General features: G+C 50.7%; 1 protein-coding gene across 1 annotated transcript in view; it reads left to right on the top strand.

Annotated features, from left to right (window-relative positions):
- The window catches only part of pcdh1a (protocadherin 1a), a 55,809-nt gene extending 32,954 nt beyond the window's left edge, over positions 1-22,855 (top strand). The window contains exons 4-6 of the mRNA XM_084698541.1: positions 4,535-4,754; positions 17,242-17,671; positions 22,272-22,855. Coding sequence (XP_084554667.1) covers positions 4,535-4,754; positions 17,242-17,612 — 591 coding nt within the window. The 3' untranslated portion in view covers positions 17,613-17,671; positions 22,272-22,855. The remainder of the gene's footprint in view (positions 1-4,534; positions 4,755-17,241; positions 17,672-22,271) is intronic.
- The last annotated feature ends 454 nt before the right edge of the window (positions 22,856-23,309 follow it).

The raw sequence follows: 23,309 nt of genomic DNA, 5'->3' as shown, positions 1-23,309 counted from the left end.
CCCAATGGCAAGCGACACTGCCAAGAGATGGGGGAGTGACAGAGAGACAGAGCGGGAGGGATAGAAAGCAAGATGGAGGGACATAGAGCAGTGCAGAGAGATTGAGACCAAGAAAACAGCAGAGGTTTATTTTTTTTCGTCTCCGAGGTACAGTACAGAGAGTGTTTCAAGATGCATATGAGAGAGAGACAGAGAGACAGGGAGACAGGGAGGGAGGGAGACAGGGAGGGAGGGAGGGAGGGAGGCAGGGAGACAGGGAGGGAGGGAGACAGGGAGGGAGGGAGACAGGGAGGGAGGGAGACAGGGAGGGAGACAGGGAGGGAGACAGGGAGGGAGACAGGGAGGGAGACAGGGAGGGAGACAGGGAGGGAGACAGGGAGGGAGGGAGGGAGGGAGGGAGGGAGGGAGGGAGGGAGGGAGGGAGGGAGGGAGGGAGGGAGGGAGGGAGGGAGGGAGGGAGGGAGGGAGGGAGGGAGGGAGGGGGGTGAGAACAGGAGTGCTGTTCTAGACATCTATATATCATCTACTGTATCATTCATCAGAAGAGCTTCTGAGATCATATATAAGATGTCTGATCCCATATTTGTTGGGTATTTCCTCAAGCTCAAGTGGAACACCATGAAAACATCTTAGAGAGATCCACAAATGTACACACATATATATTTATATAAATACAGGCAGAAATTGTGCCAGTTAAACTCCAGGCTCTTTCATCCACACTGTCGGTTACTGTGTGAAGCCATGCCACGCATCCCAGTTTGTTGTCTTAAACTCGTCAGATACTTTGAGCCTGAGCTCGTCAACTCCTGCTCTGATGTGGAGTCAACGCGGCGATGCGGTGTGTAAACTCGGGTGTTCCCTCTCGGCTCCTGGCGTGAGGAGAAGCTGGCGGCGGGCACGCGAGGCGGGCACGCGGGGCGGATACGCGGGGATCAACGAGCCGCCGTCTCCGAAGGCGTGGAGAGCAGAGGAAAAATGAGGCGTGCGAACAAACATGACAATGAGGAAGTGCTCCTCTGAGGAGATGCAGCATAGCATCATAGAAAGTGAAGCTGAGGCAAAAGAATTGCGTGTGGATCTGTTTTTATTTTTCCGTTTCACTCCCATATCCTCCTTCGCTCCCCTGCCCCCAGCCCCCCTCGTCTCCTCCCCCCCGTCCTCAACTCATTCTCCACCCCCCACCCTCCCACACCCCTCTCCATCTCTCTCGCTCTCTCCATTCCTCTCTTTCGCTCTCTGTCGCTCTCCCTTTCCCTCTACCCCATACAGTTGTTTTTTGTAGGTGCAATGGCTTGGAGGCAAAGCAGTGTGGAGCGAGAGTCTTCAAAGAGTCTTGGCTTATCAAAGAGACACAGCCACCAGAAAACTGGAGGACAGGAGGGCGGGGGTGGGGGGTCGAGGGGGAGCGAGGGTGGAGGGAGGGTGGGAGGGAGGGAGGGAGGGAGGGAGGGAGGGAGGGAGGGAGGGAGGGAGGGAGGGAGCGAGGGATGAAGGGAGGGTGGAGGGGGGGGGGAATGGTGGGGGGCAAAGACAGACAGGGTCTTCAGTGTACTGGGGGTCAGCATGGGCTTGGTTCGAGGATAAAGGGAGGAGCGTAAAGGAAAGACAGCAAAAGGAGAAAGAGGAGATGGACTGAAAGCGACAGAGCGAAGGAAAGGAAGTGAGAAATCCCTGCATTAGCACGCAATTATGTCAGGCACACGACAGTGGCTCCCTCTTTTTATGTTTCTGCCCTTTTTTGGGGGGAAGTGGTGTTTTATTACAGGGGGAACACTGCACTTAGAACTGGGTGCAGTGGCCTTGAAATGCCATAATATTGTCACAGCCAAACCATGCATTACTGCGGCAAGGTCCACAAGGTGTGGATGTAGCTGCCACATTTAATGACGAATGTCACTGTTCACAGCATTTCATATGACAGGAAGCGGGAGCGATGGTGTGAATGAATCACTTTCTCTGACCCCTCTCGCTCTGCCTTTCCAGTCCGAAGTTACACCTCGCTCTACTCTCCTCCGGCCCAGAGAGAGAGAGAGCGGGGGGGGGCGACGGGTCGTTCTCGGCCCGGACCACACCTCAAGTGAGAAAGTCAAGCTGAGTGGCCAGAGATATGAGCCACTGGAGGATGGAGAAGAACCATGCCTCTCTCTCTCCCTCTCTCTCTCTCCCCCTCCCTCCCTCCCTTTCTCCCTCCCTCTCTCTCTCTCCCCCTCCCTCTCTCCCCCTCCCTCTCTCCCCCTCCCTCTCCCTCCCTCCCTCCCTCCCTCCCTCCATCCCTCTCTCTCCCCCTCCCTCTCTCTCCCTCTCTCCCTCCCTCCCTCTCTCTCTCTCTCTCTCTCTCTCTCTCACCCAAACTTCTATCTCGTCCTCCACCTGCTTGTACGCTCTGTAGACGATGTGAGGAGAGCGGGCTGCCAGGCAGATAGGGCTGGCATGTCGAGTGGGAGGTTGGCGCTCCCTGCCTTGTCGTCACACTGAGCCAGCTCCCCTTCAGTCCTAGGGTGGTCCATATGTGCGCATCAAAAATCCATGCAGCACATGTTCTCCGGATGAAGACGTCTGCGACTTCTGACATCGATCAGATTCCCTCAGCCAGGAGTTCAGGCTGCTGTACAGGAATGATCTCCTTGCTGCCCCCCCCCCCCCAAACCCCCACTCCTAAACCCTTACCAGTTCATCTCCAGCCTCCAGTGCTACAGAATCTATCAACCCCAGAATCATCATCCCCGCCCCCCCTCTGGCCCCCAGCCTTGACCCAGTCTCAGAGCTCCATTCCCTTCACTCTCCTTCCGTCTCCCCCTCCCACCCCCTCTCTGTCCCTCACCCCCCGCCCCTCCATAGCCCAGGGGGCCTGGTTGGGGAGTTGTGTTCAAACTTTAAGGGGAGAATCTCTTACTCATCTCCTGCTTCTATACTCAGGGAAAATGCTGAGTCTCTGGAGCCACGCCTGGAGGAACAGTTTAAGCAAGGATCCATATTTAAGGAGCTAAATGCCCCTTTACATTTAAATAGTAATGTGTCTGCCTAGCGGATGTCCTTTTATCACCTCCTTGGAGCTCTGCTGGAGAACAGCCTTCCTGTGTACCCGCATTCACCGGACATATTGTCTCTGATTTGGAAAATCACAATAGCAACAAACGGGGCAAATAAAAAGGCCTTAATTCAAATGTTCTTCACTGGTTCTAGTGTTTCCAGGACTCTGCAGAGATCAAACGATTGCCGAACATTCTCTTTGTCCATGCAAGACACTGGGTTCTCTCTCTCAGAAAATTGAGCAATTGCACTTGGGGTTCGAGACAAAGGCTGGTGAGAGCATTTTACAGTAGATAAAACAATGTCACTCCTGTTTTACATTTATGTTTCACTAGACATGCGAAGGGTAGGTCTCATTACAGATCAAAGAGTTTAATGAAGGGAGGGAACACATTAAAGATTTAGCTCTGAGACACGTGGATTGTGAGAGAGAGACGCATCGAGAGAGAGAGGTGAGAGAGGTGGAGAGAATGAAAGAGAGGCTGGGAGAGGGAAAGGGACAGTGAGGAAGTGAGATGGAGAGGGAAACAAAGACAGCGTGAGCAGGAAAAGTGAGTCCAAGTGCTTTTAGATGTACCGAGAATCAGAGATGGTTTGAATTTTTTACTTGATGGATAAAGCTCACTCAATTTTCCAGCTGAAATGTTATCTATGAGCTATTCACATGGCCGTGACCATTTTCACTGGGGCGTGTGGGTAGAAGGAGAGAGGGAGGGAGAGAGGGAGAGAGGGAGGGAGGGAGGGAGGTAGGGAGGGAGGGAGGGAGGGAGGTATAGAGCATTGTGTTGATCCTGTGCAGTGCAGAACCCTGACGGTTTTGATTGATTGCGAGCGAAGAAATGACAGAACGATGAAAACCAGCGGGAGCAAACAGGGTTAAGGAACGATCAGGGCTGGATGTGCACGCATCCAGATGCCATTCGCGCTCCGATAGATCCGATTAATGACACTGTGTTGATAGCGCTAATGCGCGCTCTAAAAGCTCTCTTTGAATAGCTGGTGGGCACAGTGCTAACATCACTGAGGTAATGGTACCAATCTTGGCTGAAATGGATGTGAATGTCAGAGAGAGAAAGGTGGAGCTCTGGCCCATATTATTGATTGGAGTCCACTGTCCCAGGAGGCTGACAGAGGACCGGGCCCTTTTCTGCTGTATCAGTAGTTTCCTCGGTTTTACGAGGCTGTGTGGGGGCGTCGGGGTGGAGGGGGGGGGGGGTGTGGATGTGCTGGGGGGGAGCGTTTGCCGGCCGCGAGGAGTCATCTTTCCGTTGTCGGCGATCGCCGGCGGCCGTTGCTAAACTGATCTGTGAACAGGGAGTCTCCTTCTCTCTAAGTTCAAACACCGCCAGCGTAGTTTGCGCTGTAAACGGCAGACGTGTTCTCACAATTCACACTCACACGCACACACCACACGCACAAACAAAAAGAAAATGTCCGTTGATCTCTCGTCTCCGCGGGGCTGTTTCCGGTAGCTCCGCTAACCAGCACTCCTTTCTGCTTTCAGCACCCTCATCGTCGAGTGACCTTCTCCACCACCAACCCCGTTCAGGACCCCCAAGACCCCTCCCAGCACAGCTACTACGACAGCGGCCTGGAGGAGTCAGAGACGCCCAGCTCCAAGTCGTCGTCCGGGCCGCGCATCGGGCCCCTCACCCTGCCGGAGGACCACTATGAGAGGACCACGCCCGACGGCAGCATCGGGGAGATGGAGCACCCGGAGAACGGTGAGCTTCCTCTCTCTCGCCGGGGTCCGTGTTCCGGAGGGCGGCGGCGGCATGCGGCATGGGGGCCAAGTTGTGGCACGAGAGGAAGGTTGTGTTTGTGCTGGGCTGTTTGTTTGGAGGGCACGGGCAGGGGCAAGGCTGGTGACAGTGACGTGTGACGTGTTTACAGATGGTGTGTTGACACGTCTGCTGTGTTTGTTGTGGCTGGCGCAGTATGTTTGGGGGTGTGTGTGTGTTTGTTTGTTTGTTTGCCTGTTTGTGTGTCTGTGCATGTTTATATGCGTGTTTATACTTGTGTCTGTGCATGTGCTTGTTTCTATGCGTGTGTGCGTGTGTGTGTGTAAGTAGGTGTGTGTGTGTCAGCAGGATGTCAGTGTCTTCTTCATCAGCAGACCCTCAGTCAGAACTCTAAGTCATTCTTAATGACCGTCTCTCACAAGTGCTAATTAAAAACCCCAACTAATGGAGCATTTGGCCTGTGAATAAATCTGCCCTGTGACATCTGTGCAGACAACACAGGGCGTTTGCCATCCACGTCCTATGTCTCTCTCTCTGTCTCTCTCTCTCTCTGTCTCTCTCGCGCTCTCTCTCTCTGTCTCTGTCTCTCTCTCTCTCTCTCTCTCTCTCTCTCTCTCTCTCTCTCTCTCTGTCTCTCTCTCTCTCTCTCTCTCTCTCTCTCTCTCTCTCTCTCTCTCTCTCTCTCTCTCTCTCTCTCTCTCTGTCTCTCTCTCTCTCTGTCTCTCTCGCGCTCTCTCTCTCTGTCTCTCTCTCTCTCTCTCTCTCTCTCTCTCTGTCTCTCTCTCTCTCTCTCTCTCTCTCTCTGTCTCTCTCTCTCTCTCTCTGTCCAGCCAACTCATACAGGAGCTGGAGAGTAATAGCCTTCCAGTCCATTGTGCAGTCTGCCATGCACACTTTCACAGCCAAAGACTGTGTAAACACGTGTGCAACCTGCCTTTATTTCCATGGAGAGAACATATGAAGCTCTACCCATGCTGAAAGCAGAGGCCATCAACATCATTCATGTGCCATAAGGAGAACATGGAGGCCGCTTGCTATTCAACATTATGCATTGACAGTTCAGTTCTGAACCACAGAACTCACAACTTCACCACTTTCAGAGAAATTAAACAACTCTCTCAGGACCCATCATGCGACAATGCGTCTATCACCTTGACACGACCATGTTACAGTGAATTGTCATTATTTCTGTATCTGTCTTGCGATTTAATATCTAGTAATAACCTGTAATCCATCTGAAGGTTCTTTTTTTATTTTTATTTTTTTACTATTTCAAGAGCAGTCAAAAAAGACTGTGTCTTTTCATCATGAGACGGTTTCCTATTTCTTAAGAACATGGCTTCCTGTCGGTTTCCTACCCAGGCTGTAGTGTAACGCAGGGAGGGGCTGTCAGGCTCAGCGGCGGGCGGGCGGGCGGGCAGGAGGGGGGAACGTACTGTTAGGGACTCAGATGTCAGCCCCGCCTTGCAACGCTGGCTGCTCACAGAGAGAGCGGGCGATTCGCTAACAGGTGCAGCCAGCCTCCCGTTTGAACGCTTCCCTCACATGTGTAGTATGATGTATTATGCATGGTCCTTTGCTTGTCTGTTGTTGTGTTGTACACCCTCTACACACACACACACACACACACACAAACACACACACACACCTCCAACCCCTGGCCTATATGATCATTAATCAGAGGGGGAAAAAAAAAGAAAACATCCTTTGAGGAATCAAGGGGTTTTGGAGCCGGGTTTGGCTGGGATGAGGAGGCAGTGAGAGCCAGGTTTGGCTGGGATGAGGAAGTGTTCTGGTGCTCGTCATGTAAAGGTTGAAAGCGGCGCCGAGAGACGAGGGAGAGGCGAGGGGGAGACGGGGGGGAGACGAGGAGGAGACGAGGGAGTGACAAGGGGGAGACGGGGAGGAGACGAGGGACAGACGAGGGGGACGTGGCCTCCTGGCTGGGAGACTGGGCGGGGGGGGGGGGCTCTGACGAGGATGCGAAAGCCCTCGGCGACGGTAACCTGGGCCAGGGAGACCGCATGAGCCCAACCGCTAACCCAGGATAGACCTAATTAAAATGCAATTCTCACTTCGGGGAGATTGTTGAGAGACACAGAATGATAGATGAGGCAGGAATGGGGAGAGACAGCGGGAGAGCCTCCTCTCACGTCTTTCTCGTGTGGGGGGGGAGAGAGGTTTTTTGTTATACCTTTGTTAGAGTGAAGGTGAGTGACAGGGTGACAGGCGGCGCTGTAGCCAGGCTTTATGCCGTGGTTTAGAGGATGACTGGCAGGCAGAAGGCGGGAAGCTGAGTGGCGTGTGTGTCACTCCATTTAAGGTGGATGAAAAGCAATATGCGAACTCCCGACTCCTGGCGTTTTCATCCTCGGCCGGTAGAGGCGGAGAGGATGTTTTTTCCTGACGCGAGCTGGCCTTTTGTTGCGGGAGTGGGGGGGGGGGGGATCTACATTTTAAAAGTGTGCCTGTGTGCCAACAGCAGACAGACATAGTTTATGATCCACTTTGGCCTTTCCTTGGTTGGACTCCATATTTTCCGGGTGTGTTTGTGGAAATGGCAACCCTGTTGTATTTCATGTCTCCTGTTGCCCTTTGCTAGGTGAACCCATATCCAGCCTGCAGTTGGGACTGTGAGTCAAAATGACTCAGCACAGATCCAGTGGCAGCATTTTCCTCTTGGATTGGTTGGCAGCATGTTTGGTTTGAAGAAAAAAAAAAAATGACTACATAAAAATAAAACCGTAACCACGGCTGTGAGCTCCTTTCTATAAGTTGACTTCTAATATCCATCTCTCTCTCTCTCTCCGTAGCAAGAATGAATAGATAGACGCATCTTGTGTGATGATGAGAGAGACGTCTGTTTGAAGCCAACCTTAGAGAAACAGTCGTCTTCAGGGTGGAAACGGAACAGGAAACAGAATCGTGGGGAGGGGGGGTTGCCAAGTGATGCGTGTTAGGTAAGACTTTCTGTCTCGCTGTGAGGAACCCTTGGGCTGGTTCTGTTCAGGTGTGATAATAGTAGAAGTCTCTGGGTGCGAGGAGAGCTGGCTGTGTGGTGTGGTGTGGGAGGACTTGTGTGGTCTTTGACTCCCTCTCCTCCATCTTCCATCTCTGCTCTCCTCCACAGACGGAAGATCGTTCTCTCATGGTGCTGGACTTTTGTCTTCAGAGACACGGAGTTCAGAGAGCTTTCTTAAAAGCTCTGGTATTTGATTTGTATGCTACATGATCTGCAGCTACGCTATCGATTTTTCTGGTTCCTCACTTGGTTGGCCTTGTCTGCTCTATTAGGCCACTACTGGATTGTTATTCTTGACTTCAGGCGGTTTGGTAGCGATCTACATCTGAGTTCTACCCATGTGCGTCTTCCTCTGTGATGTGAACACTTGTACGAAGGCAGCTGGTGCTTCTGTTTCATGGTGAACCTTCTGTACTCATCATTTATTCATACTTTCCATATATCCACTTGTATAATACATATATTTAGTCTCTGGAAATGCCCCTAAAGAGTCATCTTCAATACATAGGCTAGTATGAGAGGTGTGCGTGGGTGTGTGTCTGTGTGCTTGTGTGTGGAAGTGCCTACCAGTGTGGGGGGGTGTTTGGGCCCGTTTCAATGGAGGCCGCCAAGTTATTAAATGTGACCATATTCTGATGGACTGATAAAGATTTCTCAGTCTGCTAATTTCCTTTTAAATGAACATTGCACGCTTTATGAACACTGCTCAACTCCTGATTTTGGTCAGATTTCATCTATTGTAGGTCGAAACGACCCATGAGCCCAACTGCAGTTTTTTGTTTTTTAAAGCCTCGATCCTGTGAGAGCTAGTTTCTGTCGCTGGTCTCGTAGAAATGTTTTGACTTATGTTTTGACGAAATCCCTTTGTCACAAATCAAAACGTTCCACACTCCACAAACAGAATCAGAGATGACGTGTGGAATAACATTTTTCAGATGACGGCATCAATTTCACTTCGGTGCCTAATTGAGTTGTTTTGATTCCATTTAGTCTGATTTCTCAAACGTTTCCGGACTCATATTTTCTTCACGCCGTGATCATGTGAAGCGATGCCATCTTTATCTCCTCGTGTCCGTCATGCTGGAGCCGCGAGGTACAGCCCCCATGACAGTCTGTGGGCCACATGACACATGGCCTCTGGCGTTTGACACCGCAGTGGCCCCATCAAAGCCCCTCTGTGCAGGTCACTGGGGAGCTCGTGTGGGCCTCCTGCCCTCACAGTGTGTGGGTCAGTGGAGATCCACACCAGACCCCCTTCAGGGCCCGTGCTTTCCCCAGGGTGGGCCATCTCCTCTGGGATCGTTGCTTGGCCCTCTTGGCCTCGACTCCATGGAGGAGAGGAGGTCTGGTGGATTGTAGACAGGTACTGGGGTACACGCACACACACACACACACACGAATACACACACAACCACACATGAATACACACACATATGCGCACAAATACACACAGTGAGGTTGGCCCAGATGGATGTATTTCCATGTGGCTGGGTTCCCAGCATGGGGTCTCTGTGTGTCTCCCCCTGTGCGGACTCACTGCACATATGGGCCAGAGAGAGGGAAAGATGAAATGGAATAAAATGACATTTGCATAATAATAAGGATCTTTAGTGATGCCGTGTGATATTTCTCTCTTAGATGATGTACGGAGCTTTTCTTTTGAACTCATGTCAGGTGGTTTTATTTTTTAACATTTTTTTTTTCTCTCCTGTTGATTTAAATCTCTCCATATCCTGTCCAAAACCCAGACATGAATGCCTCTCATTAATGACACTTTCTCTTCCCCAAACTATAAACTCAGTGGTGCATACAGTATTATGTATACGTGTCTGTCTGTGCGTGCACTCGCCTGTGCTTGTGCACGAGCATTTGCAAGTCTGTACAGTACAGTACACGCGCCCCCCCCCCCCCTCCATCCGTGTTCTTAACGTGTGGAGGGGTGGAGGTGTTTCTAAAAAGCCAGCGCCGTGGAAGAGCGGGTGAGAAAGGTTGGAGAGGAAGAGACGCAGAGAAAGAAGACAGACTGAGAGACGGAGTGTGAGTCTAAGGGGGCTTGTTTGTCTTGCGGGTGCCAGTTTGGGCCCGTGCCCAGGTGGCAGTGTGGCGTGGCGAAGCGGGGGCACAGTTTCGCTCAGACAGATGGCACTGGGCCTTGTCAGAGTCCCTGCCTGTTAGTAGAATTGATTGCAGAGGCCTGTGCCAGGATCTCCCAGGACAGTGGCCTGTGCCAGGATCTCCTGGGACCCCACCGTCCTACAGGGGGACGGGTCATGTGACCGGCAGATTTTTTGGGGCCGGGTGAAAATGAGTGAACAATGAGGGCTCCCCCAGGGGGGGGGGCGTGTCGTCAGGGGTAACCTGGCCTTAATTCAGAGCACATTCGAGCACAGCCATTGTGCCCTGCTAGAATCAGCTGCAGCAGTTTGTTGCTCTGATTTCTACATTTAGTCATTTAGCAGACGCTCTTATCCAGAGCGACTTACAGTAAGTACAGGGACATTCCCCTGGGGTGAGTAGGGTGAAGTGCCTTGCCCAAGGACACAACGTCATTTGGCACGGCGGGGAATCGATCCGGGAACCTTCTGATTACTAGCCCGACTCCCTCACCGCTCAGCCATCTGACTCCCCTATTTCTCTGTGTGTGTCTTCATCGTCGAGCGAGCTGATTGGTGGAAGCTCGTTGCCGTGGCGGAATGATACTGCGGAGACAGGTTGCGGACGACCACGTCCTGTCTGAGGGGCTGTAGTGCGACCGAGCTGAATTTGAGCAGCGTGTGCCGTTGATGTATCAGCGTGTCATCGTTATGGATGTGTCTGGATCAACACCACCTCCGCCCACCTCCCTCCCTTACACACACACACACACACACACACACACACACACACATACCTGCCCCCTCCACCCCCCCCTTCTCTCCCTCCCTTACACACACACACACACACACACACCTTCCCCCTCCACCCCCCCACTTCCCTCCCTTACACACACACACACACACATACCTGCCCCCTCCACCCCCCCCCCTTCTCTCCCTCCCTTACACACACACACACACACACACATACCTGCCCCCTCCACCCCCTCCCTTCTCTCCCTCCCTTACACACACACACACACACACCTTCCCCCTCCACCCCCCCACTTCCCTCCCTTACACACACACACACATACCTGCCCCCTCCACCCCCCCCCCCTTCTCTCCCTCCCTTACACATACACACACACACACCTTCCCCCTCCACCCCCCCACTTCCCTCCCTTACACACACACACACACACACACACACACACACCTGCCCCCTCCACCCCCCCCCCCCTTCTTCTCTCCCTCCCTTACACACACCTGCCCCCTCCACCCCCACCCCCCTTTTCTCCCCCCCTCACACACACTACCTCCTCACTCCCACCTCCCCTCTCCTCAGTGGCCCCTGGCAACGTGACCCCCACCCCCCCCATCCCACACACACTCATCCCACACATCGACCTGCGCTCTGCAGTGGCTGTAAACTGACCCCCCCCCCCTCCCCACTGAGACGGCAGACCATTAGGGTGGAAGGCGTGAGGACGTGGTATCCGAGTGCAAACCATTGACCGTATCGCCATCTATGAAATCGTTCTATTGTCCTTCATGGTGGATTGGCGTAAACGCTTGAACGCGGAACGGAGCCTCGCATGACTCGTACTTACGCCCTGTCGTTAACGCTTCCACAAAGCAGTCCATTGACACCAATTTTGTACAATCTTTTCTTAGACGTGAAACAGATTTCCTTAATGTTTCATCATCTTGTGAAGCTACTCCATTCGCTGTGGAAGGCTTTGAAAACAGAACTGAATTTTATACAAAACCCAAAGAGTTGTTTTTTTTTTTACAAAAAATACCAAGGAGTTGTTGAAATTCCTCTCAGGGAAGCAGCTTTGAATTTTCAACACTGGTTTTCGGCCCTATTGTTTTGTTTGTCAAAGTCATTACTGGGTTTGTGCCACAACGCTCTCGGTAAATGATGAGCAGAAATCAGACGGGACACAATCAAGTCAGGCGGGTCTTATTAGCATCCCCGCGTTCTCCTTCTCAAAATTCGACATTTCTATTGACAAAACCCCAATCCTCTTACCATTAATTTAGAATGATATGAATGAATAAGCCTCTTTTAAACGATGCCAGTACTGTAAAACATAGACCATGAATAAGAAGCTAAGAGCACCCAGATATGAGTGCATATTAACTCCTCTAAACACCATGCATAAGGACACACATGCACAACATTTAATAAGTGCATCTAATGCCACGCTATCAGCATGCGTGTCTGGCCTGCCTAGCTCTCAGCTCTGTACGAGTGCATGGATTACTTTAGCAGGACTGGATCCCTCGGTATCCACAGGAAAGGGAAAGATCTTGGAGTGGGATTGGGTCTGTTGGTTTTCCTATCAGCGGGGTCCAGCAAGCTGAAGCAGCAGATTTGAAGGTGATGAGAAACAAGTGTATTCCGAGGTACTGGGTGAGAGGGCGACTTTTAAAGGGAGGATAATGTCTCCATTAGCCCAGAGGTGCTCCCCAGTGTCTGGTGGGACTCCTGGACCCTCCTCCCCAGTGTCTGGTGGGACTCCTGGACCCTCCTCCCCAGTGTCTGGTGGGACTCCTGGACCCTCCTCCCCAGTGTCTGGTGGGACTCCTGGACCCTCCTCCCCAGTGTCTGGGGAGGGGGGAGGGGGAGGGGGAGAGGGAGAGGGAGAGGGAGAGGGAGAGGGAGAGGGAGAGGGAGAGAGGGGGGAGAGAGAGAGAGGGGGAGAGAGAGAGAGAGAGAGAGAGGGGGGGACTGAAGGAGAAAGGGAGAGAGGTAGTTCTGTGGTGTTGGTCTCAGTGTGACTGACCCAGAGTGCTCCACCCAGAGCAGGTAGAGACTCAGGCCCCAAGGAGGGCCCTGTGACTGGGGGGGGGGGGGGGCTGGATCCTCTTCCGCCCCAGTTGGGCTGCTCAGCCTGGGTATCAGAGCAGCGCCCTGGGGGTCATCTCTCCATCAGCGGGCGACTGGGACCCAGCGCCGCTGAAGCGCTCTCTAACTAGTGCACTGCCCCTCGGATGATGGATGGCACTTGAGGGACTGGAGCTGTGTGGGTCTGACATGTACTTCCTTATTTCCAGCCAGTCACAGAGGAGAGACGCTGCTGGCTTTTTAAGAGTCTCTTATAGGCAGCGGAGGGTATCCCACAATTCACTCTGGTTCACGGCCCCTGCCTACTCAACAAGGAGCACACCCGCATTTAAAGTCACTCTGAAAATGGACCCATCCACTCGGCTGAACCCAAACCCCGGATGAGCAGGAAACTCTGGTGTCTGTTGACGACACGACCCAGAAACAGAGCACGTTCTTGTACATCGCCAAGCTTAATCGAGACGTGCTTCAGTTCGAGGACGTTTCACGCCACTGTGCAAACGATGCTATCCGGCTAAATTGTTAATGTATGCAACCGCACACCTCGTTCACGGCCTGTGCGGAACCAGATGAAATAACCCGCCTCTACGGAGCGCGTGGTGTGACAGCTAGAGAACCCGTCTCTGCGTTCGTTTCTCGTACTCAGCCCACCCTCGGGGGGCAGGTGGCGCCTCCGCTAGACTCCTGAAAGGTCATTTAACCAAAACATTTGGCCTCCCAGCACCACCTGAGCATCCCCATATCTCTCCCCCCTGCCTGGCCTACTTCTGCCACATCCAAGCACTTCTCTGGGCGCCAGTGTTTCTCGGACATTATGATTATTTCTGTTCAAGGATTTCAAGGCTCTCAGCGAGAGACCCCGCGGGCTGACCCCTCTTCCTTCACACAATCCAGACAGAAACACGCGGAACTGACTGAGTATGAACAGTCCACAGAGAAGGAGAGGGAGGCTGACCTTCACGGGGAAATCAGCAGAGGTTATCGTCGGAAACTAGGTTGCTATGTTTCAGGCAAGTCTGCAACCATCAATGAGCAAAATAGAGCAGGTTAAGGAGTCAATTATTCACCAGCTGCTGTCTATGATCTGATGCATTTCCCTTCTCCGTGTTCCAACATGTAGAGATCCCCTCAACAAAAGCCTGCTCTGAGAAGACGGAGGAAACTGAGAAGACATGCTGGTCCGTGTTTCGCCTCACAAAAAGCATTTCTAGGACTTCCATTGAAATGTGCTCTGTTACATAACACTGCCAGTATGCAGAATTCATTTCTTGGCCCAAGTACAACCCATCTCCAACCTGTCAGAAGGCATCTCTCACACACCAGCGATTGACTCATGTATATTTAATTTCTACGGGACGGGAAAAATGCTTATGTTCATTGAGGACTCACTATATTGTGGTTTTTTAGTGTACAGCGTTTTTTGTGTGTGTGAGCCAATCCTCCTTCCCCGGGTTTTCAGTAGGGGAATGTGTCAGGTAGTCTGTGCTCACTGCTGTGAATACTTTAGTAAACAGGCTCAATGTGTCACGGCAAAACAAACAAACAAACCAACAAACAGGACCCAGGAATACTGTTCATAGTTCTTGTTCTCAGTATTCGAGACTGTCACAATATATTCACACTCTGCTTCTGACAGCGAGCTGTAGCTCTATTTTTACAGTGGCTGGAGAAGCGTGTACACTAACTCTTTCTACTCGCAAGCTAGGCGCTGGGTCCCCACCGAAAATAAACGCATCGCTATTAATTAAGCCTGCACCCCGATTACTGCTCATCTGGAAGACTTCTGCCTTCATCTCCGAACGTAACGTGTCTGTCTGGTTCGTCTCCCGTCTCTGTGAACTCCCGCTTCGACAAACAGCGGAGAGCAGCCACTGGAGGGGGTGGGGGGGGGGGGGGGGGGGAGAGAGAGGCCGCGTTTGCAATCAGACCGAGAAAAGCGGTGTGAAATCCCAGGAAGAGCAGCTTCCTTCCAAGCCTGTGGGCAGGGGACCATACAGAGAGGAAGCCTGTCTCTCAGACACCCTGCACCTCCCACTGGCACTCTGATGCAAGCAGCATGCAAACCCTAACCCCCACACCAGGCTGTCGGCTAGGGGGGTTAAGCTCTACATGAAGCCTCTTCTCACTGGAGCACTCTGGAACGTGTCTGTGTGTGTCTTTACCTAGGGGGGGCTTGGATATTGCGTGGGGGAAGGGGATCTATTGTTCTTGGTTGAACACTGTTGTAAGAAGGGGGTTGTGTGGAGCGAGGAGCAGCCAGGAAGCAGACTGGAGAGTGATGTGAGGGACGAGAGGGGGGGCGTGTCTTCTGGCTTCAAGGAGCCTGGTCCCTCAACTGAGCAGGCAGGGAAAACGGAGTCACCTCTCTTCAAAACCCAATCACCTGCTCTCTAAATCCAATCACCTCCCTGTTAAAGCCAGTGGCCTGCTAGTGCTGCCATCCTCTCTTTCCTCTCTCCCTCTCCCCCATGGATCTCCCTCCCTCCTCTTTTCACAGATCAGTTCATTTATCTCTCCCTCTCCCTCTCTCTCTCTCTTTCTCTCTCTCTCTCTCGCTCGCTCGCTCTCCACTGTATATCTCTTCCTCTTCTGTGTCTATCCTACTCTCTTCATCTCTCTCTCTCTTCTCTCTCCCTCCCCTCCCCTCTCTTCATTTATCTTTTTCTCTCTCTCTCTCTCTCTCTCTCTCTCTCTCTCTCTCTCTCTCTCTCTCTCTCTCTCTCTCTCTCTCTCTCTCTCTCTCTCTCTCTCTCTCTCTCTCGCTCGCTCGCTCTCCACTGTATATCTCTTCCTCTTCTGTCTCTATCCTACTCTCTTCATCTCTCTCTCTTCTCTCTCCCTCCCCTCCCCTCTCTTCATTTATCTCTCTCTCTCTCTCTCTCTCTCTCTCTCTCTCGCTCGCTCACTCTCCACTGTATATCTCTTCCTCTTCTGTCTCTCCTACTCTCTTCATCTCTCTCTTCTCTCTCTCCCCTCTCTCTCCTCTCTCTTCTCCTCTCTCTCCTCTCTCCCCTCTCTCTTCTCTCCTCTCTCCTGTCTCTCTGGTCCGTCTGTTTGGAATATTCTGGAGCCCTACTCTTCACCAGGGACAGACGAGACGGCGAACTCTCAAGTGTTGGTTCCACAGCTCGAGCACATTTATTCCAGGCAGTGCTCCAGGAGAAAACAGGTTTGGGCAGGAGGGGAAGAAGAAAAAAACAAAACGTGAAATATTTCCTCTGGCCCTCACTGTCTTTGGCTTCTTCTTTGACCTGATGAGGAACTCCTTTGATGTGTAATCCATGTGTGCCCCATGTTCGAAGGGCCTGTTTCCCTCCCGCGGCTGGGAGTGTGGTCTGTGTGGTGTGCGTGGTAGGTAGCTAAAAGGGTCAGAGCCATGTTTCTGTGTACGAGGGAAGCACAGTGTTGTGCAGGTACCCAGGCTCCTGAGGCTCTCCTAATGACTGCGTAGGAGCAGCCAGTGGAGGATCCTACCCAGGCTGATGTGGAGAGGTCCCCTGAGCCTCCCCCCGTGTCCACAAGCTGCCAGCTGCACATCCCAGGCAAACACGGTGCTTTTCTTTCTGGGTAGAAAAAAAAGAAGGTCTTAAACACAGTCAGTTTGTCCGTGCTTCTTTAACTCGGGGGGGCTGAGTCACTGCTGCAGAAAGGGAGCGCCCCGTGGTCATAACGAACGCACCTTGTGATTGGGATGATCCGAAAAACAGGCACGAGTCTATATTCGGTTATTGACTTTGGGTAGAGGCTCACCAGAATGAGGGCAGTGGGTTGCGGACCTATTTAATTAATTAGGAACGCTAGAATGGAAGAGGGATAAGAATCAGGGGCATGGACTAATTTCAGACCTGTCAATCAATAAGCCATACAACAATGGGTTTACCCTGGAGTGCTGTTGGTCCCCATAGAGCAACATGTGCTGTAGTATTGTGTGTGTGTGTGTGTTGGTGTGGTCATGCGTGTGTGTCTGTATATTTTACTTTCTTTCTTGTCTCCCCCCCCCCCCCTATTCTACTACACACCCATTTGTGTTACAGTTCGCACCCAGCACAGTTGCACCCTAACCTACTTACTGCACAAAGAAATCGCTAGACTGCGCAGAGCAACAACACACAGATCCACGGTCAAAAGGCTCGGCTTTGACGTGACATGCGGTGCCTTGGCCGCTGCAATTATTTCAAAGTACTTAGCAATGATTGCGGAATGAAACCGCTGATTGCACACAGCACAGCACAGCCCTGCGCCTCACACACAAAACCACTGGGCGACACACGGCGTGGAGCTCCACACACGGCCCATAGCAACCGACACATAGCAACGGCTGCGCGGCGCTTAGCAACAGCCGAAAGGGAAGAGGAACTTAGAGGAAGGGTGTGCTACGCATGAGCCGGTGGTCTTATCCGCGCGGCCCCTCGAAAAGGCTCAGACGGAAAGACCCTCCTTCGTTTGACGCGAGCTAAAGTCTTCTCTGTCACCCCCCACCCCACCCCCCCCCCCCCCCCCACCTGTCATCCACAGACATGCGCTCCATCCCGGACGTGGCAATGACGGGGAACTGCACCCAGGAGTGCAGCGAGCTGGGCCACTCGGACGCCTGCTGGATGCCCGGTCAGCCCTCCCCGGTCCGCAAGGCCAGGAACCCCCCCAAGCTCTCCACCTTCGTGCCTTACCAGGAGAGAGGGAGCCTGGGTCGCCTGGCCAATGGGAACGCCAGGTTGGGTGGCGAGGAGCACAGGGCCCGCCTACCGCCCTCACGCAGTGCCTACTCCAATGCCGGCCACGCCCCCAGCCAGGACTGCCCAATGGAGGAGGTTCCCCTGAGCGTGGCCTCCGAGTTCCCGCCCACTTCCCCTCCTAGCCACACCCCCAAGCGAGAGATCTACCTGTGAGAAATCTCTCACTTCTGATTGGTGCAAGGGTGGGACCGGCCACAGAGACACCCACTTAGGTAAAACATCCTTTAGTGGATCAGAAACTATAAATATATATATATACTGACACAAATGCCCATTTTGTAGAAAATGATTCATCAGTGGTATGTGCAATAGCATTTCTTTTTTTTTTCATGTATTTATTTATTTATTTTGTTTATTTATTAACTTATTTATTGAGCAGTTAGTCTACTTTTTTAATAATTTCATTATAGTCATACATTCTCTTTGAGAGCATTGGCTGAACAGATCATAGAAAAAACAGACACAATTTCCCTTCAGAAACACATTTACTGAAGTCAGTGAAATGTTCTGTGGAACTTCAAAGATGTGGCCAGTGCTTTAGTGCTATAACCAGATAACGGTCAACATACAAGCACTACGGCCCTGAAGGAAAGCTTTCGGCTTTTCATTTGCAATCAGTGGAATGGCATTTCTAAATGTACAGTGATGTAAATACATTGCAACGGTGTAAACTGTATATATTTCTGTCTGGCTCAAGCCGATAAACTAGCCTCAGAATTTTAGCATTCAAGCTTTTCTTTGCTGCTGCTGTTTAAACTTGATCCAACCCGTTTGTAGAAGCCAATACTTAGAAGGTGTGTGGAACGCACTCAGAATCCCATCCCCTCAGCCTCACACGAACACCTGTGCCCTCCGCTCTGCCGCCAGCGACAGACAGAGGGAGTCGTGGAAGAGAACAGCGTTCTAACGGAGCATGCGTGTTCCGGAAGACTCAGCACTGTGACCCAACTCTCCTCGTCGTGGAAACAGGCCCCTTTCTAGAGCTCCCAGACCCCTCTTGAACCCTCTCGAAGGGCCTTCCAGAATCCTCTTCGCTTTGAGCCCCCTCCTCTTCCCCCTCCCTCGCTATTGATGTGACTACACCCACTGTTTAACTTGAAAAACCAACCTTCCACCCTACTTACCCCATTCCCCCCCCCCCCCCCCCCGCCCCTCCCCCCTCTCTCTCGAGACCGAACAACGGAAAGGGAATCCATTGCCCTCCTCGACGAGGTCAGCGTCGGGGTGAACCCCCGTCCCCGGCCTCGTTGGGGCTTCTCCTCACGATCCGCGTCTGAGTTCCTCTAGTTGTGATGAATTCATAAGGAGGTATTCACGCAGGCTCTTGCTTGAGACCCTTCAGAGCCGAGGGTTCCTGGAACGACAGGAAGCGCGGTGACTGAAGCTCTCTCTCTCGCTTGCTCGCTCGCTCGCTCACAGACCTCGTCTGGACGAGTGTTTTCGCATTCACCGGCTGATTCCTCTCGAATCAGGTTCCCAGCTGTTGGTCTTCTCTCCGACCACAAGGGCATGGCATTCGTCCTGTTAGAGAGAGCCAAACGGGCAGATCATCCCGACCAATGGCGATGCCTTAGAAAACCTATGGTCACTGTTTTGTTTGGGAATTATTTCTCGCTAGCGTTAAATGCATGGTTAGCATACACATGTTCATCTGGATCCCTCTGAACACAATCAGACAATGGAAAGGGTAGGTAAACCCTGTACTCCTAGCCGCTATTATTGTCCTTGTATTGAGGGCGTCATAAGTTTACTTCATTAAGCTGTTGTTGCTCTCTCTTCCCTCGGAACACACAGAAAAATCAAGGGCATTGTGGGCTTTATCTATCTTGACAACGACAAAGATTTATTTTCAAAGCAATTTTGAAGCAGCTGTCTGAAGGACACTGACTATTAGTCGGTAATTGGATGACGGTGAAGCGACCAGCCTGCCTTGCAGCACTGTAGCATAACTCACAGCCTGTTGATTTGTACACCAATCTGATCCGATTTGTTGCTACCTTCACCCCTTTTCTGGCCTCCTCCTTCTCCTCCTTCTCCTGCTTCTCCTCCTTCTCTGTGCGTGTCAGTGGAGTAGATCTGTAGTGGGTCAGAGGAAATATGGAAGGCCCTAGGATGGATATTTCCCCAATTAGGGGATGTAATGAGTGGTGAGCAGTGGAGTTACTGAACACACCCCAAGGACACCCACATGATCCAGACCCATCCACAAAACTACAATCATTAAAAAAGGGTGTATTTTTATCTGAACGCAGCTCACCGCCCAGTCGCCGGCAGCACGTGTCGAATAATTAAAGTCCAAACATTTGAAAATGACTGGTCGTGGCGATGATTAAATAAGGAAGGTTATTATCCAGCCCTGAGGTAGAGGAAAAACACGGTATTCTGTTTTTAAAACCATTTAGCAAGTGGAATAACAATCCAGCAAGAGTCATGATACACTGTGATTATACCCCCCCCGGACCTCCAGCCCCACTCTACTCCTGCCCCCTCTGCAACCCCCTCCTCCCCATCCCCCCAGACTGGCCGGCCCTTCCCTCCGCCTCCTCACGGCCCCCCTCCCCCCGGCCCCCATCTCCATGCTGCTGAAAGCGGCTTCGCAGCACCAGAGTAGCGAGTGGGTTCACTGACCTGGAATTAATGCTAAGTGTGAAAGATAGCAATGAGTGATAAAACCTCGGCCACACAGCTCCCAACCACTGGTTCAGTATCTTCTCTGACTCCACGGTACTGACTGCAGTCCCAATCACTGGCTTTGACCACTCAACTGGGTCCGTGTTAAAGCTGCTATCCTCAGTGGATCTGGCAAGGGTTGCCAGGTTTGTCGGTGTGCTAACCACACTTTAAACGACTAGGTGGAACTCTCATCCAGCGTGCCCAAACCCCTCGTTTTGATTCCGCTCCAACTGGAACAGCAACGGCCGGACTGAAATCCTCACAGACACCAGCCGTGCTCTTGAATCAAGGTTTCTATTCCCAGAGTGAATGACTGTGTCGGACTCTCTATCATACTCCAGCCTGAATCGCTCAGTAAGACTCTCTTTGAATTCCGAATCACAGGGTCTTGCCTCTCTTTTGAACTCATGCTGAATTGTTCGTCGACTTCTCTTCAGGACAGAGAATAACATGAGCCACCTTGATACACACACACACAATGTCCAATCATGTTCTGTTTGTGTTTTGGTGTCTGTATCATGTTGAGATCACCTCAGAATCCTGGCTTCTCTGTACCTGTAAGGTGATTGATGCTGTGAACAGATGGACCTGATTGCGATGAATTGGCAAATCATCTTTTTTCTTTGGAGACTACGACTATAGTTGTGACTAACGTCTCCAGAAGGTATACTGTACATAGACCTCCACAAACACCCATGTGTGCTGTCAAGCAGGCTATGAGTTTAGCATGAATTCCAAAGATAATTGGTAGAAATTGTTTACTGTTTTTTGCTGAGATGTTAGTGCTGGTTCCTGTTCAAGAACCCTCTCCTTAATGAACTGATTATTCACTGCACATTTCACCTAAAATCAAGACAGCTGCCTTGAAAGTTTATCTTTCAGCAGGAGAGGACCAAGTTGTTATCCTAATTGTTGGTTATATTTATATAGGACAAAATGCTTGTGATGCTATGTCTTTGTACAGTTTTATGTACATGCAAGTGAAGCTTTCTAAAAGTTATGACAAAAGCCGATGGCATATAAAAATTGTAATGTGTTTTCTTGAGATGTGCACATCTTGCCTTGGTTGGATTGATCTTTGCTGAGTCAGTGTGAATGTGGCCGCTCTATGCCTGCCCCCTTAGTCTTCACCCATCGCCGCCCATCAGGGCTTTATCTGAATTTGTGTTTATTGTGAACAGTGGATTGTCTGATCCTACCGGTTTGTTTAATTCCCATGTGTTTCGTTTCTGTTCTGTTTTCGCATGTTGACAAGTTCCCTTGTAATAAGTCCTTAAAAACTTTGTAATAAAATTACTTCGGAAAAAAAGGGAAAAAAAATATGCTTTGGGGTTTTCTTAATTTTTTATTCATTCACATTTTTTCTATTGTCTCATGTATTGGACGAGATCATTTAGATACCCAAATGTGTTGGTATTACATATTCATACGGTACAGCAGCCTCTATTGTATGCTTTGAATGTAGTGAAATTTAATTGGCTTCTCGGCTGTTATCTCTGGATGACTTAATGGTCTCTGCATCTCAGCTCGACGGTGGAATAAAACTCAACCGTCACATCCGGCCCAACCACAATCCAGCTCGTGTGTATCTCTGAGCCCGTAGCTTTTCAGAAGTACGCTTTAGTGCTGACTGTCTATCAATCAATTATTAATACGTGTGCACTCTACGGATACAAAGGACAGCCCTACACTAGACGTTTGTGCTGGCTCAGTATTGAGGGATATTGTGACATGCAAGCCCTCTGTGACATGCTTGCGTGTAAAAAGGGCTATACAAATAAATTTGATTTGATTTGATTTTGATTTATTACCTCATTTTTTTTCTTATGCAACTGTATCGATATTCGGAAAAGTCACTTGGCGTTTATTGCAGAAGAGACCTCGAGTTAATCGACACGACACATTACAATACACAGTACAATACACAGTACAATAAAGCCAGAAAGGCAAAGACGGCTGTTTAGCCAATACTCAATCCATATGACATGTGTAGCCAGTTAGTTTGATGGTTTGCAATTCAAGATAGATTTCTGTGTGTAGGCTGGCCAACTTGAGCCTTCAGATGACAAGATTAAAGAAATATGTGTGTATATCGAATGTGTTTAGAACTAAATACTAAAGACGGTTTATTTTGTACAGGAACGCTATTGACTGGCGGAAATGACCAAATGCAAACCCAAAACTTGAGCCATTGAGGAATACCAAAGTGACCCCTCCTGGAAGCTGCAAGTACTGCATTGAAAAATAACAAATAAATAAAAAACTGACGGCATGCATAGACTCCGGTTCCAAACTTTAAAATGTGATCGAATCTAAATAAAATAAACCGATAACACTTTTCAATACATTCAGACGTGTTTGCCTGATGTTAAAATGAACGGGCTGGGTTCACAGGTAGGCTACACATACTAGTAGGCCTATCTCCCGCCGACACACGAATGACACAGTCAACAAAGATTCATGTAAAGTAGGACCCTAGTCCAGCCACCGTCTCCTTCCTACTGCAGCATATTGCATCGATTCGTCTTTTCCTTCTTCACACGTCTTCCGCAGAGGCCATATACAAATAAAAGTGCAGGGCTATTCAATGAGACGATTATTTGTGATGCAACACCTGCCTTTGGCGTCGGAGCATTCATTAGAGTGTGGCGGTATAGCCTGTGCAGAAAGGCTCTTCGCTCCTTTACCCGTTTCCTCAAGATAAAACTACCCTTCGGCAACTGCCGCTGTTGATCTGCTGTTGCCGTGGAAACCTGGCCGCTCTCTCTCCCTTCTCTATCACCCACGCTCTCCACCGCTCGCTTCGTTAAGCGCTCTGCTGCTGGCAATTAGAAATGAATCCAGTGGCAAGGGTGGCTGCCTTCAAAACGCAGCCTCCAATTAAACACTGTCAAATAGCAATGTTTCTTCAAGCCACATCGGCACTCTATATAATAAACCATAGCCTACGTCTAAGAGCCAGTGTGTGTTTAAAAAGCATAAACTCCTCTTGTTTCGCAAGACAAATACTTCTAAAAGCAATGTATTTCACAAATAACGGTGAATAGGCTTACTAGACACGTGTCTGTACAGATGAGATTTGATTTCAGGCACGTTAACATCAAAAACCTATACTGAATGCTCTGTTAGACAAGGAAATGTCCCCAAACACCATGTCACACTATGCTTATCTAGGCT

Source organism: Hypomesus nipponensis, chromosome 5 (assembly GCF_054491055.1).
Source record: "Hypomesus nipponensis isolate SF chromosome 5, ASM5449105v1, whole genome shotgun sequence".
In the NCBI taxonomy this organism is placed as follows: domain Eukaryota; kingdom Metazoa; phylum Chordata; class Actinopteri; order Osmeriformes; family Osmeridae; genus Hypomesus; species Hypomesus nipponensis.
Note: the sequence above shows the minus strand (reverse complement) of the source record. Positions and strands in the feature narration are given on the sequence as shown.